Source organism: Papilio polytes, unplaced genomic scaffold, assembly GCF_000836215.1.
Source record: "Papilio polytes unplaced genomic scaffold, Ppol_1.0 DF823991.1, whole genome shotgun sequence".
In the NCBI taxonomy this organism is placed as follows: domain Eukaryota; kingdom Metazoa; phylum Arthropoda; class Insecta; order Lepidoptera; family Papilionidae; genus Papilio; species Papilio polytes.
In genome coordinates, this window is record NW_013525213.1 from 827,202 (window position 1) to 841,589 (window position 14,388).

Below are 14,388 nucleotides of genomic sequence, written 5' to 3' on the forward strand. Positions count from 1 at the left end.
AATGTTTTTTTATGTATTTGAAATTCTATTGTAACGTCGTAACTTAAACTACTAAACCAATCAATAATGTGGCATTCATCTTCTTTCCTGGAGTATCATAGTCCGTTATTGTGTCTGATATTACATAGACGCAAAAATATAGAATGGACGCGGAAAAAGTAATTCTAAATATAAAGCTAAAAACTTCAAGTTCTCGCTATATTCTTTTTTCAAATTTCGATGTTTACAAGTAATATTTTACAATAAGAACGTTAGTTTGGTTGTTTAAAATTAAAGTTAGATTATTTATACGTGCCGTTATTATTGACAATACAAGGTGTTTGTGCTACAAATCAAATTGTATCAACTGATAATAAACTCCTTTGATTTATTCAATCTGATTGATGTTTTCCGTAAGATTAAACGGTGCACCAAACAAGTGCAAACATGACCCCAAACAAAACTATTTCACTCCTATATTGAACCGCAGTAACAGCATTACATTTACCCCTATTGTAACCACAGCGCGATAATACGCGAGTCCGCAAAACATCCCTTTCAAAGTCCAAAACGACCCCAAACTGGCCTTTAAAAAGCGAATATTTTCAATAAGTTTAATCGCGTGTCAACCGGGGAACTTTGACGTACCCCCGCAACTAAGCCCATTGTCCCGTCTCCTCCGGCCCCCGCGCTTTGACAGGGAAAACTGTCAACTGTCAAAAGCAGTCAAGGAGGTTTAAACTATGCAGTAGTGAACGGTTCTGCGTATTTGGTTTTCTATTGTTGGGTTAAAAGGAATTGAACGGTGGACCTATACTACTTCGTATAAGGAATTGCAAGTCTTCATTTTTATGCGGAAGTAATCCTTATATTATAGTTATTGTAGAGAAGACAAAATCCAAAAGATATAGGCAAAGACGTGGTTCAACGACCTCGAGGCTTTAGGCTGAAAGGAGCTACAAATCTGCGAATTAGATAGTTTCACGTAACCCTCTTAAGCGTTTAGAGCGCTAAAAGTAGCGCATAATGTGTGCACAACAATCTTAAGTTTATATAAAAAACGTAAACTAAGTTGTGCCCAAGCAAATCTTTGAAGATTCTGATGAATTAAAAATTTGTTAAGACATCCTTTCCCTTCCACTAGAACCTAGGAATTTGCTATAAAATTCAACTTTTTCCAAGACTCGTACAGGGGTTGAATGATTTTGGGTGAAATGAAAATGAACAAACTAAAATATAAGTAATATTCTGTCCATTCTATATCTATTTTTGTCAATAAATGTTGGCACCTGTGTCATATGGATCCCAAATAATCGACTACGTACATCACTAGCACCAGCGTCACACGGACATCCCTATTGGACATTCATTCAATCTCTTGCACTTCGTCTGTCAATCTGCGCGGCCATGCATCGTATCTCGCGCTAATCAAGTGATTCTTATTACAACTAAAATGTAACTAACAGTTATTAAACAACATTAAGCTAAGTACCGGCGTTTTATTTTGTCCATATAATAAGGGGCATAAACAATAAATAGAAATGTTAGTTCATTCAATCTATTCACACTGTGCAGATAATCGAGCTACGATTGGATTTCCAAGAATATTCTGAATTGCATCTCGAGATCTCGACACAATGTTTTGTTCCGTATCAGTAGATAACAGTGTTTTAATTGTAATAATTTGTCCCTCGTAATGTCGTACCAGACACGATCGTACCCTAATCAGTCCGTAACGTTTCCAATTGTGTTGTCACCTTGACTTTACTATTAGAAGTGTGCGCTCGTGAGATTCTACTTTTTATATCATCCCAAGGCTTGAAATAATCTTTGTTAATTTTTTAATTGATAATCAACATTTAAACTTATAAATAACTAGCTTTCGTCCGTGTGCGTCCGCGTGGAATAAAAAAAGTTAGTTGCCTATGTGTTCTTTTTTTATATCCTCTAGGGTGCCAATCTCTGCCAAATTTTATAGAGATCCGTTCAGCAGTTTAGGTAATATACTCTAAACATCCATCCATCCATCTAAACTTTCGCTTTTTATTATATTAGTGAGATAGTAAGATTATTGATTATTGGATAAGATACGAAATGAGTATATTAGAGGAAGTTTGAGAGTAGTCCCAGTGGTTGAGAAAATAAGGAGTAAAAGGTTAGAGTGGTATGGGCATGTTATGAGAAGGGATGAATCGCATGTAACAAGAAGGATGTTAGTTATTAATGTGGAGGGGTACATCGGTCGAGGTAGACCTAGAAAGAGATGGATGGATTGCGTGAAAGGTGTCATGATCAAGAAGGGAGTGATGACTGAGATGACGGATGATAGAGTGCTTTGGAGGACGAAAACTCGGTGCGCCGACCCTACGGGAGTAGGATAAGGCAGGGAAGATGATGATGATAGTAAGATTATTGTTTAGGTAACATTTTGTTAGAATAAACTAATTTGGAGTTCGAAATGATGCACGTAGTCTATGAAATGAAGTAACAATTATCGAATTTAATTCCATTGGCAAGGTCATTGAACTCGCGGCCTGACCGCGCGGCCGGCCGAGCGGAACAAGCGAAAGCCTTCCTAGAACCAGAACACAGATTTCAAGTGCTCTTCAAAAGCAATGCACGATCACATTTTTTCACTTCCTCTGATATAAAAAAATTAGTCAGAACTCAGTATCAGCTGATTTAGAACCGGTTTACAATTCTATGACAACGTCTTGAAACTTAATACCAAAATTTAGTACCTAACAATTGTGAAGGAAAAAGGAGTATATAAAATTTACAAGCTTCAGTCATCGATCTAGTAGCAACTCATTTGTACTGCGGTATAAAGTAGGCGTGGCCGACACGTGTGTTGCGACCCTTATTTAAGGGTCAGGACGCACTGAACTCTGGAATAGCTATTAAGTTAATTGCAGACGCGAATTTATGTCGGATGTTAAAGTGGGGTGAATTTTAAGCATTGCGCTTGCTTGTTCAATTAGTTTAAAAGATTTGGCGACGAGCCGTTGGAGCTTTAGTTTTTATTAGTTGTTTGCGACAAATCATTTTAATAATTAGATCTGAATATAATTTAAACATAATGAATATGAAATATTTCAAAGAAAATCAGAAGATATAATAAATTAATTAAAAGTGACTTAAACACAATTAAGGTTTTTTACTTTGGAGAATTTTCACTTGATTATCCCTAACATGATTTAATTTAGCGACTTATACTTTAAAATAAGATTGCATTAAATCAGAAATCAACGGTTTATAAACTATTACCATAATATTCTATATACAAATGTTTTAAATCGGAAACTGTATGAGAAACAGTGGATTTAAATATTTTAACTGTTATACTGTCATTATTTAAATAACGCCATTAGTTAAATAGGTATAAGCAGTAATTTTGGTCAGATTGCCCTTCAGAGTGGTCGGTGGGCGGCGCACGGCTGAGTGTGTCGTGACCCTAATGTTTGCAGTAGCGCCGCTATAGCACGCTTCTGCCGCGTGTGTCGCCACCCTTATGCAGTTTTACACTATTCATATACGAATATGAATTTTGTCAACTATCACATTGGTAGGTCTGCATAAGATCGAGTAACTGGCGTAGTTTTACAAAAAAAAACACAAAAGCTGTCCGTTTCCGTCCGTCATTGCTTAAGGTTTCATATAATATTTTAATTAAAACGGAGAGACCTCTTTTCCACCTTCTTATATGAAAAGTATGGGAAGAGTTGGCTTGACGGTGGAGGAGACGCATAAGAAAAGGAAATGTTCCCATTATGTATGTCTCTTTCTCCATTAATTAAGGGTAGGCTCATCTGCGTTTGCGGATGTATATGGACAGCGTTCGCTTCGCTTTGTCGCGAACTCTGGTGGCCACCTGCTCGTTTGCCTCCATATTATATAAAACAAAACATTGTCGACTCTCATTCTCACTAAAAAAAATATAAGCGTTTCATAAAAATGTTCAACGTATAGTCTGGACAAAAATATAATAAACCTCATCATATTGCCGATAAATTTAGAACTAATTTATCTACAGCTATACATATATTATTAAGAGGAAAGATGTGTATTTTTGTATGTATTTGATTCACGCAAAAACTACTGGGTCGATTTTAAAAATTCTTTTACCATCGGAAAGGTAGTTGATAGGTGAGTAAAATAGGCTATGCTGTTAAATTTCACTTGGATGAAGTCGCGAGCAACAGCTAGTGATTGAATAAAGAAGCCAATAGAAGCGCTATCTAGCCAGGATTTTTATATTCTTCGTTAGGCTGTAACTTAACACCCCCCTTAATCGCTTCTGTTAACTTGTTTGCTTGACAAATTCTAATATAGGAACACATGGTAGTTTTTAATAGGTCTATTGTGTGAGTATATTGAGCAAACACATTGCGATGACTTACAAACTAACTGTTTGTTTGACTTTAATTGGTAGTTGTACACTCGTGGACAAAAGTTTTAGGTTACGAAATTTTAAAACATCAAAGGCATGATTATTGTTAAAATATATCATAATTATAATACCAACATGCTAAATTTCTAAATGACTCTTGCCCAAAATGTTTTCTTTTAGTTATCGCTTACAAATTGCACTTTCTTGAAATGTAGTCAGTATCTTAAATCGTTAGTCAAAAGTCATCACATTTTTGTAAAATATTTAATAACCGTTCAAACTAATCCTTAACCTAATTTGTGTTGTTAAAGATTTTTAAAAATCTTGATAAAGGCACTAAAAGACGTCCTAATAATGTCGACATTATTTTTGTATTTGAGTGTACCCGCCTCGTAGCTTTGTTAAATTGACACAGGTGCAAGTGTGTTGTAAGGCGTGCTTGTGTTTTGTTCACTCAAATAATGTGGAAAAGGATCCAGATTACATTTTCCCAAATCATAACAATCCTTTTTAAAAAGTTTAATAAGAAAACTTCTACTATCATATTATAATCTTACTTCTTACTAATGACATAAATGCGAAAGTTTAGATGGATGGATGTTTGTTCGAGTTTGTGGCCTAAACTGCTGAACGGATCTCGATAAAATTAGGCACAGATATAAAGCATAGTCTGGAAGAACACATAGCCTACTTGCTTTTGCTTTTCTTTATTCTACGCGAACGGAGTTTCAGGCGCAAGCTAGTTATACAATAAATTATGGACAGAATATTACATTGTTTTCAGACGTAAACATAACAAGGACAATCTTGAATATTTTACATCGATATACAATTACAGCATTTCATTTGTTATATAAATTATTTAACAATACCAATTGACGCCAACACTTGTATTGTTTTATTACGAGTACATTTCTTTGTTTCTGGTTTATTGTTGAATATGTGTTGAGTTCGTCCATCACAAGGTTGGAGCAATATTATGAATATATTATCACATAATTAATACATATTGAATCTCGTTATCTATTGAAGTAAATAATCATAAATTATGCATCACAATAGTATTAGGTAATGAAAATTTTATTTTATTGAAGATATGCCCTAAATTCATGATATTTGTAATTTTTCAGCCCCTAAATTTCCCTTTAAATCGTTCCATTAATAACCGTAACCGAGTTGTATCAAAATATTAAAAAAAAGCTATTCGTAAAAACATTCAAACAGTACAATAGTCGAACGGATATATCCCATAATTGCCCCGAAAAGAAAATTTATTCGGCAAACAAAAACCTCCCTCAGCTTAGTTACTACCATAATCCAATAAATCGCTGCATCACGATTAGCATATTATGCCAGCAGTTTGTTACTAAACGGAAGTGACCAATCGCGTGCGCCGCCGGAAGTCCCTCCCCTTCCACGGCCGCTTCCGGTCACGTGACGTCATCTACATGACAGACGCCACGAGGACGCCGAACAGCGCAGACGCGTATAATGTGTGTTGTCAATACTGTAAATTACTTGCAGTTTATTACGAATTACACGAAAACTTTAAAAAACCTACCTTAACCACGTACCATACAAAAATACACTGCTCGTGTTAGAGTATTAGGTGCTGGATATTTTCAAGTTTTCAAAGTTGAAAAAGTTAAAAACGTTGTCACAAATATTTGAAATTAGTTAGTTCATGAATTTGCTTATAGCCATACATCTAATATTAAAACACGACCAGAGTTCAATTCCAATGTAAGCAACGAATTTTAGAGTATTAAAAATAAATAATTTTCCAAACAGATAACGATGTTACATCTCAAGTGAGGCGATATCCGAATCTCGTCGGTCAACACAAACGCGCCATGATTTGCGAGTTCGTTGCTAATCTATCAATTTAACCACGGTTTGTTAGTTGCGTCTCTACGAGTGGGGGGAGGGGTATCTACGGATGAGTTGGCGCGAAAATACGCCATGTCATTTGTTGGGATGGTTTTTAAGCGAGGATAATCGGTGCGAGAGATCCCCGAGGGATGGGGCAAAGATTTTCATTGTCTAATTTTATTATCCCGTCTGTTGTCTTTACTATAACAATTGTAAAATCTTCATTCTTAATTATGATTGTAACTCAATCGTATTAGTACAATTTTACAGATATCGCTTACCCACTTATGCTGAAGTCAACCTTAAATCTTTAACTATAACAGATAAACACCAACCGGAAGAAATAAAGGTGTATAGAAACGTGGCTTTTTATTCATCGTTTGCATTTTTAATTAAACTAAAATTTGCTTTGCTACGACAAGTCTTTTAAAATAAAACCAAAAAAACCCATCAAAAGTTATATATACTTATGTCGCTGTGACTGTAGACTGTAGAGGACTGTCGTTCCGTCCTTAAATCTCACTTATTGCGTGTACAAAATATCATCGACGTTAACAACGCCACTACTGAACGATCGGTAATGGGGCTCTGAACTCGGTGTTTTATTTTTTTAAGTGCAAAGAGCACCATTTTCCGAGTGCACGGAGATTTAGTCTAGAGACTATTTTGTTGCTATTTTCGAAGGGTATTTAAACGTACACTTTTTACGAGGCTCGTGAAAGCGCCGAATGTTCACTTTTACTTTTTAACGCTGACTTTTTAATAAAAAAATAAACTAAGGGCGAAAACGGATGAAAATCAAAGCGTACACCCCCGCTTAAATTGCTCTAATTCACGGTTGACATTGCCAAAAAAATTCAATTAAATCTACCTAAAGAAAGAGTTTGAGCATTAGGGTATTTGTCGACTATTTTGTAACGAGGGAATTTAATATTTGCTTTTAACATTTATCTTTTACGACACACTATTTGAGTATAATTTTTTTTAAATCAATGTGAAATTAATTGTTACAATAATTGTAATAACAATAAGTAAAAAAAGAACATGTTTTAGAATTGCAGTGTTGCATTTTATTACTCGGAATACTTATATTTACATCTAAATTTGACTAAAATATTAAAAGTTATACCAGTCGTTATACAGTTTTAAAAGCTATAAAAGAACTGAGTAAAACACGGGTCTTGCAACTCAAACATAAAGGTCCAGTCATCTGTAACAGCGTAGTGTGTCGCGGCCCTTACCTGATGCCGTACTGAAGCCGTATTTAGCTAATTTTAATTACAGAGGACGAACTTGCAAGAACTGCGGGAGTTACCTAGGTTTTTTATAATTTTTACTCTGTGCTACAATTTTGAGTGGGCACTCATTTTATTCAACCAGTTCGTTTTATGAAGTTGAACGTAACTTGAGACGTTTTGTTTTTGTTTTATAAACTCATTCTTTTGACTGCTGCGATATCGACCTATGTCTTTAGACGGAACAATATTTTTTTCTTTCATTCACTTTTACTCTGTTCGTAGATGTATTTTTATTTCCGTATGGTGCACGAAGTTTTCCAACTCGGTGAGTGTTTTGTTATTTTATGACGTGTAAGTTACATGAAAGCAGGAGTATAATAAACAATATGTATAGATACTTGGAAAAACGAAATTAGTATTCTTACTAATATTATAAATGCGAAAATTTAGATGGATGGATGTTTCTTACATTTTGTAGTCTAAACGGTTGAACGGATCTCGATAAAATTAGGCATAGACATAGACAATAGTCTGGATTATTATATAGGCTACTTGCTTTAGTTTTGTTTTGATTCCACGCGGACGGAGACGCGGGCAAAAGTTAGTCTCATATATTCTCTTCAAAGATCTTGACGGTAAACTTCTACAATATACACTTAAGTAAACCACAAACGAGTCGTGAAATCACATATTATTTCCACAAAATTTAACACGTATACATGTAACAAAAAGTAGAGAAAAAGAAAAATGCCCCTTCAATGGAAATCTTCCCGCGTCCGACCTTTTCTGGGTCGATTTTATATGCACAATACGTGGCATATACGAAGGAAGCCGGTCATTACTGGCCTCAATACGACCGGTGGAAATGGACTTATTGTGGCCGCACGCCGAATCCTCTATGAAATTACATCGAACCCAATTTTGATACTTTCCTATTCAAGTTTAAGAAATGAGATATGAATGTATAGTCCCTTTTTGACAGGTTACATTATGAATATCTTTTAGGGTTGTTTTTTTAGTAGCCACTAAAGTGTTTTGAATTTTTTTGCTGACCATACATATTTTGGAGTAAATGATAAGAAAAAGTGAACATGATTTTTATAAAAAAATTCTGGCTTCAAATCATCTAGAGTATATTGAATAAATTGAAAATCTGTTTTTAACCGTTACGGCTGAAACACCAACTCAATTTATTCTGTTATATAGATGCGGACATCAAATGTAGGTACTCCATCATAAGCAATCATTACACCGTCATTAAATTAATTTAAGTAGCCACTCAGTGAACAGAGAATCAGAATCGTTTTATTATCTGTCCCCGTCCTGTCATTCTGTCACCTAAATTATTTATTAAAAAATAAACTCAATATTCGTTCGAGTTAAATTATTAAACTCTCGAAAAAAAAAACTTCGAGGAGAAAATTCATCGTTATTCACGCCAATACCAGGCGGAGACATCAGCCCGCGCGTGAGATGACAACCAATTTAATTATAAATATAATAAAAAAAAAATCTCCAACGGTCCCTTTCGGAGGACTAGCGATCTCCCTCGTCAGTTCGTCTAACGATTTTCATCCTAAACACCACGGCAATAGAGTCCGCATTGTATTAGATCGCCGGCAAATTCAGTGTTGTCCTCGCTTTCAATATATTGTAGATTCGATTGACGTCACCACAATGAGGGTGTCTATTTTATTTTTATTTAAATTCGGATCTTGCGCGTCAAGACGAGGTGGAGTGCTCAATTACGTATGATGGCATCTGAAGCGTTGATTGCTATGACATGTAATTCGGCATTAATGGGTTTTATGGCAGATAACCAGACAGTTATCATCGGAAATTTTAAGGATAACGATGTAATACCATTTAAAATATAAAGAAACCTTTAACTTGCTAAAGATTGACAGACTGCAGCAGTTTGTTAATACATTAGTCTCACATTCAATTGATTTGTATTGTCAATAATATTGCACAATTTATTTTTACTGTTTGCTCAGCAATATTTTCTTACACAATAAAGAAAAGAGCTTAAACAATATTGTTTATTATATATATCAATTAGACTAACTTTTTAACTTTTATTGATATATATCAATTAGACTAACAAAGTAAAGCCCGCAACGATGGCAACCCATTCATTACACCAAGGCAACTAGCATCCAACTAAGGCGTATTTAATAAACACCTCTAAGGAACTGTCGGTCAGTTAATAGCTCTCTAGGGTCAGCGGGTTGCTGCGCACAATCGAATAATTAATTGCTGCTCGAATACGAGTACCCGAAGCGCTGTTAAGGTATGGTTATGGTGTAGAGAGGAGCGGAAAGCATACTTCAAGTCATTTAACATAACATGTGAAGTGATTGCTGGTGGTATTTGATAGAATTAGTGCCAACTCATTAATGTAATATTTGACGAATTGTTTATAACATCCAAACTTACTTAATTATAATTACAAATTCTATTTGAGAATTTATGTGTTCAAAATTTTCATTGGTTATTATTCTCAAATCGCTAATCGACGTCCACCATGTTATAAGTCTAAGACCGTAGTCAATGCAGTTTCTCTCCATTACGCCGCCCACTTTAACGGAGGTGTGAACTGGGCATTCCATAGATCGGCCTTCTCTAATCTAAATAGTTACAATATTACTGATTCTGACTTCATTTCATAAATATTTACACTGTCGAATTATTAATATTAATAACTGAATAAGCTATCAATATTTTTATTCTATACATAGCTAATGTCACAGTATTTGTCTGCGTTAAAGATTTTTATGAGGACGTATTAATGAGAATAGTAGATGAATGAACTGGACTTTAGTATTTCTGCAGTTAAGAACACTTACCAATGTTTTGTCTCGCTTTGATTCCTAAGCTTATATGGAAGTGCGCTTACTACTCGAGTTTATTTGTGCAACTAAACAGTTGAATGGGCTGCGAAACAATCGACAATCACACAACAGTGCGATAGTTTAGTCAAAAGTCTCCGCTCTTAATGACAGAGTAATGTAAATGTTTATTTTTCTGTTGTTACAGGAATGGCTGGCGGCGGCATGGGCCAGATGGGCAGTTATTACGGCGCGGCGTACGGTCCGCTCGGAGCCAGCATGGCGGCTGCTGCCGCTGCGGCTCAGCAGAGCGCCATATCTGCGGCTCTAACGCCCAACGCACAGGTAACTACAGAATATATACTAGCATACTTTAAAGAGGACAATAAACGCTTGTAAAAGTCTGTATATCCGGGAGTAAGGTTATATTTAAAAGTAGAATATGCTGAAGTTTCTCGAGTGTTGTGGATGTATGCGCATCAGATCACTTAAAAGTAAACGACTGCAAATTTGTTCAATTCTTTCATTAAAATAGTACATACAGGAGCCGAGACTAAAACCTGTACGTTTCATACTCAGGTTTCATACTCAAACTATCAAGCACGTTTAGGCTGCAAGATCTATCGGGGAAGTGGATTTGACGGTGGAGGAGAGGCATAGGAAGGGAAAATATCCTCTTTATGTGCGTCTCCTCCTTCGTCGTATAAGGGTAGGCAACGCATCTGCAATTGCGGATGTCTATGGGCAGCGGTCGCTTCGCCATTTTGGCGGATTCAAGTGGCCGCTTGCTCGTTTGCCACCTTATGTTATAAAAAAAAAAACTACACTCCTACCGATTGCGAACATTATCAAATCAGAAGCAAAAACTACTAAAAAAAATTACCAAAAGAAGCCGAAGCTTTCATTAGTGGAGCTGTGAATTAATTTACTCGGGACGATATTTGATCCGTGGAATAGTTAGCGCCTCGTATAATCTACAAAGTTCGCCGACCATTTTAATGTCCTTTATCAACCGTTGAGAACACAATGATCCGACACGTCGAAACGCTTAGCGCTGTGGGCGTTAAAAAATTAACAAGCGCGTAATAAAATGGCAATGAGTTTACTCTTTTCATTAACAGTAGATGAGATAATAATATTTAAGGAGTGGTAATTTGCGCCAATTTTACACATTTAGTCAAGGTTCTCTGATGGCCATATGGTTTTAGTTCAATTTTTATAGCAGACAAAAGACGATCCAGTTTTAATCTTTGAGATAGTTTAAAAAGTTTTGTAATAAACCATTTTAACAGAACAGATGGTGTTGAGATCAACAAGGGTGTCTAACATGATCATTGCCCCTCGCGATCACTAATTATTTGGTGACTACCCACCGCCCTAAACAATGTAGGGTTGGATGCTCGGAGATTACATTTGTTACGCCTGCGACCATGAATTTCATTTTTTAAGAGATATACTCCAGTTGTCAACTATTATTTTGCATTTATTTTCAAATGCTTTATTAGTTGACTGTGGGAAAATCTTCCAAAGATCCTGTCTTCTGAGGGGTAGACAGTGTACATGGTTTTTAACCCACCACCACTCTTTAGGTGGCTAAGGCGCAATCAAATACCTAACATATCCACGTTATTTATTTCAAAGCATGTCAGTAAAGTTTAAATTTAATTGAGGTACAGCAATGAAATAATTTATTGTCAAAATGTTTTGGTTTGAAGTATCTTTTTGGCTTGAAATGAATTAATTAAAAGCGGCGTCTTTTTACAATAATTTTTAGACTTTTTGCAAGCTTCATTTTAATCGTAATTAATTAGTTATTTTGATACAATTTTGACCTTTAACAAAATAACATAATGAACTGCACATAATTTTTATTGTCTACACAATTATAAATAACATATGGTTACCCTACACCTTTCTTAACCAAGACATTTATTGTAATGGCGTTTCGGTTTGGATTATATATTTGAAAATTTTGAATTTAACATTTAGTTACAGTATTTGTTAAGATAACGCATGTTTTTTTTTAAATTCTATCTTCACTATTAATGCCGCATCATGCCAGTATTCATTTTAATTAACTGCTTCACAAATCATTAATCTATTAAACAATAAACAAGTCTAATATAACCAGTAATTCATCAAAGCTTAGCGTCTTATTGACTTACACTTAAGTCAAATAAAAGTGCTCGAAAAATAATTTGCCGATTTACAAATCCGGTTAATCTCGTAAAGCGGGTGCAACCCCAAATCGCGCAAACACCCTGTATAACACATCTACGTCAACGGCACGAGATTGAACGTCAAATAGAGGGCGAGGGCAAGGGAAGATCGAGGAGTTTTTAAATCGGAACTCCGGAGGGATGACACTTAATTGTGCGAGTTTGTGTGTCAAGTAGTGTTTAATCGATTTGTTGCTGTTATGTGGCCTATTATTAACTTTTAATATAATTTAATGATGATCTATAATCTTTAATATATATTTTGTTTTACGATACTTTTATTGTGAAGGAAATCATACTATTAACTAATATTATAAATGCGAAAGTTTAGATGGATGGATGGATGTTTGTTAGAGTTTGTAGCCTAAACGACTGAACGGATTTCGATAAAATTTGGTATAGATGTAGAGGATAGTCTGGAAGAAAACATAGGCTACTCACTGTTGTTTTTACTTAATTCCACGCGGACGGAGTCGCGGGTGAAAGTTCGTAATATTATAAATGCGAAAGTTTAGATGGATAGATGGATGTTTGTTAGAGTTTGTAGCCTATAAGGCTGAACGGATTTCGATGAAATTTGGCATAGATGTAGAGGATAGTCTAGAACACATAGGCTACTCACTTTTATTTTTTTTATCCGCGGAGACGGAGTCTGGGGCGAAAGCTAGTATTTAAATATTAGGCAATCTAGTTGAAACCTAAAATAATACCTGCTTTGCCATATTTTGTTCATTTAGATAGATATTAAATGTGTTAATTAGTTTAAATCAAGAGCGTAAGCACATCTAAAACTAATCTATCGCACAACTGTTTAGTCCTGCTTTGATTCCTAGCAGCTTATATGGAGGTGCGCACACTACTCGATTTTTAGTTGTGCAACTAAACAGTTGAATTGTCTGCGAAACAATCGACAATCGCACACTGTTGTGAGTTTAGTCAAAAGTGTGCGCCCGCTCTAAAGCCCGATTTTTTGAAATGCAGATATAACTAGTATATTTTTTAAATCTTACTTAGAGAATAAAAGTAATGTATCCTGAAATCAAGTGTAATAGTTCTATGTCCGACGTATTTCCACAACACCGGTCCTAAAGGGGACTTCCACCGATACATCAGCCGCACAATAGCGCCGACACTATCCGATGAAATCGCACTTTTTTCGATTAACGCATCGAATCGCCCCCTAAACTCGATGCGAAACAATATAATCAGCTGCAATTGATCGCGCCGCGTTTACCTGATATTAAAAACGGTGACTGTGCGTTTTCCATGCAGGTAGCTACTATTTTTAACGAACCATTGTGATTTCCCGTATTCGATTATTTTGATCGATGACTTATATGGCGAGGTGTTTATTGGTCTTTCACGGTTCATTTGGCCACTGATTGAGGTCACTCTATTGGACGGTAACCACTTTAAAAAGACAGTGTTTTTATGTAGATCAAATTTCGGATGGAGGAAGTCTTTCGTAACACTTGTACTATCTACCATCGAATTGAGGCATTTTCTAGTTTACTTTTGAAATAATTGCATGACATTTTCAAAAAGACTTCACGCTAATTATCTCCTATGACATAAGTCGTTATATTGGTGTTCACAAGAGATATATTTTATTTACTATTTTCTGTACTTTTCTGAAAATCAGACAGACATTGTATATTGTTATGGCTTATTCCATTTAATTGTCATTCAATCGTTAAATGTATCGAATTAAAAATATATATGAAATATAAAAGAAATTAAATAAAATTAAAAAAGATAGAATGGGTAGCGCATAATTCAAATGCCGCCTATATAATACACACGGTCAAAAAGAACATGAAACATTCCCCGCATTTATAACTCGAGGTGCAATAAACTAG

The 14,388-nt window shown here is 35.4% G+C and overlaps 1 protein-coding gene across 1 annotated transcript in view; it reads left to right on the forward strand.

Annotated features, from left to right (window-relative positions):
• Positions 1-14,388, forward strand: part of LOC106101338 (transcription factor Sox-21) — a 36,510-nt gene that overhangs the window by 20,299 nt on the left and 1,823 nt on the right. Inside the window, exon 4 of the mRNA XM_013280520.1 lies at positions 10,519-10,655. Within this exon, the coding sequence (XP_013135974.1) occupies positions 10,519-10,655 (137 nt within the window). The remainder of the gene's footprint in view (positions 1-10,518; positions 10,656-14,388) is intronic.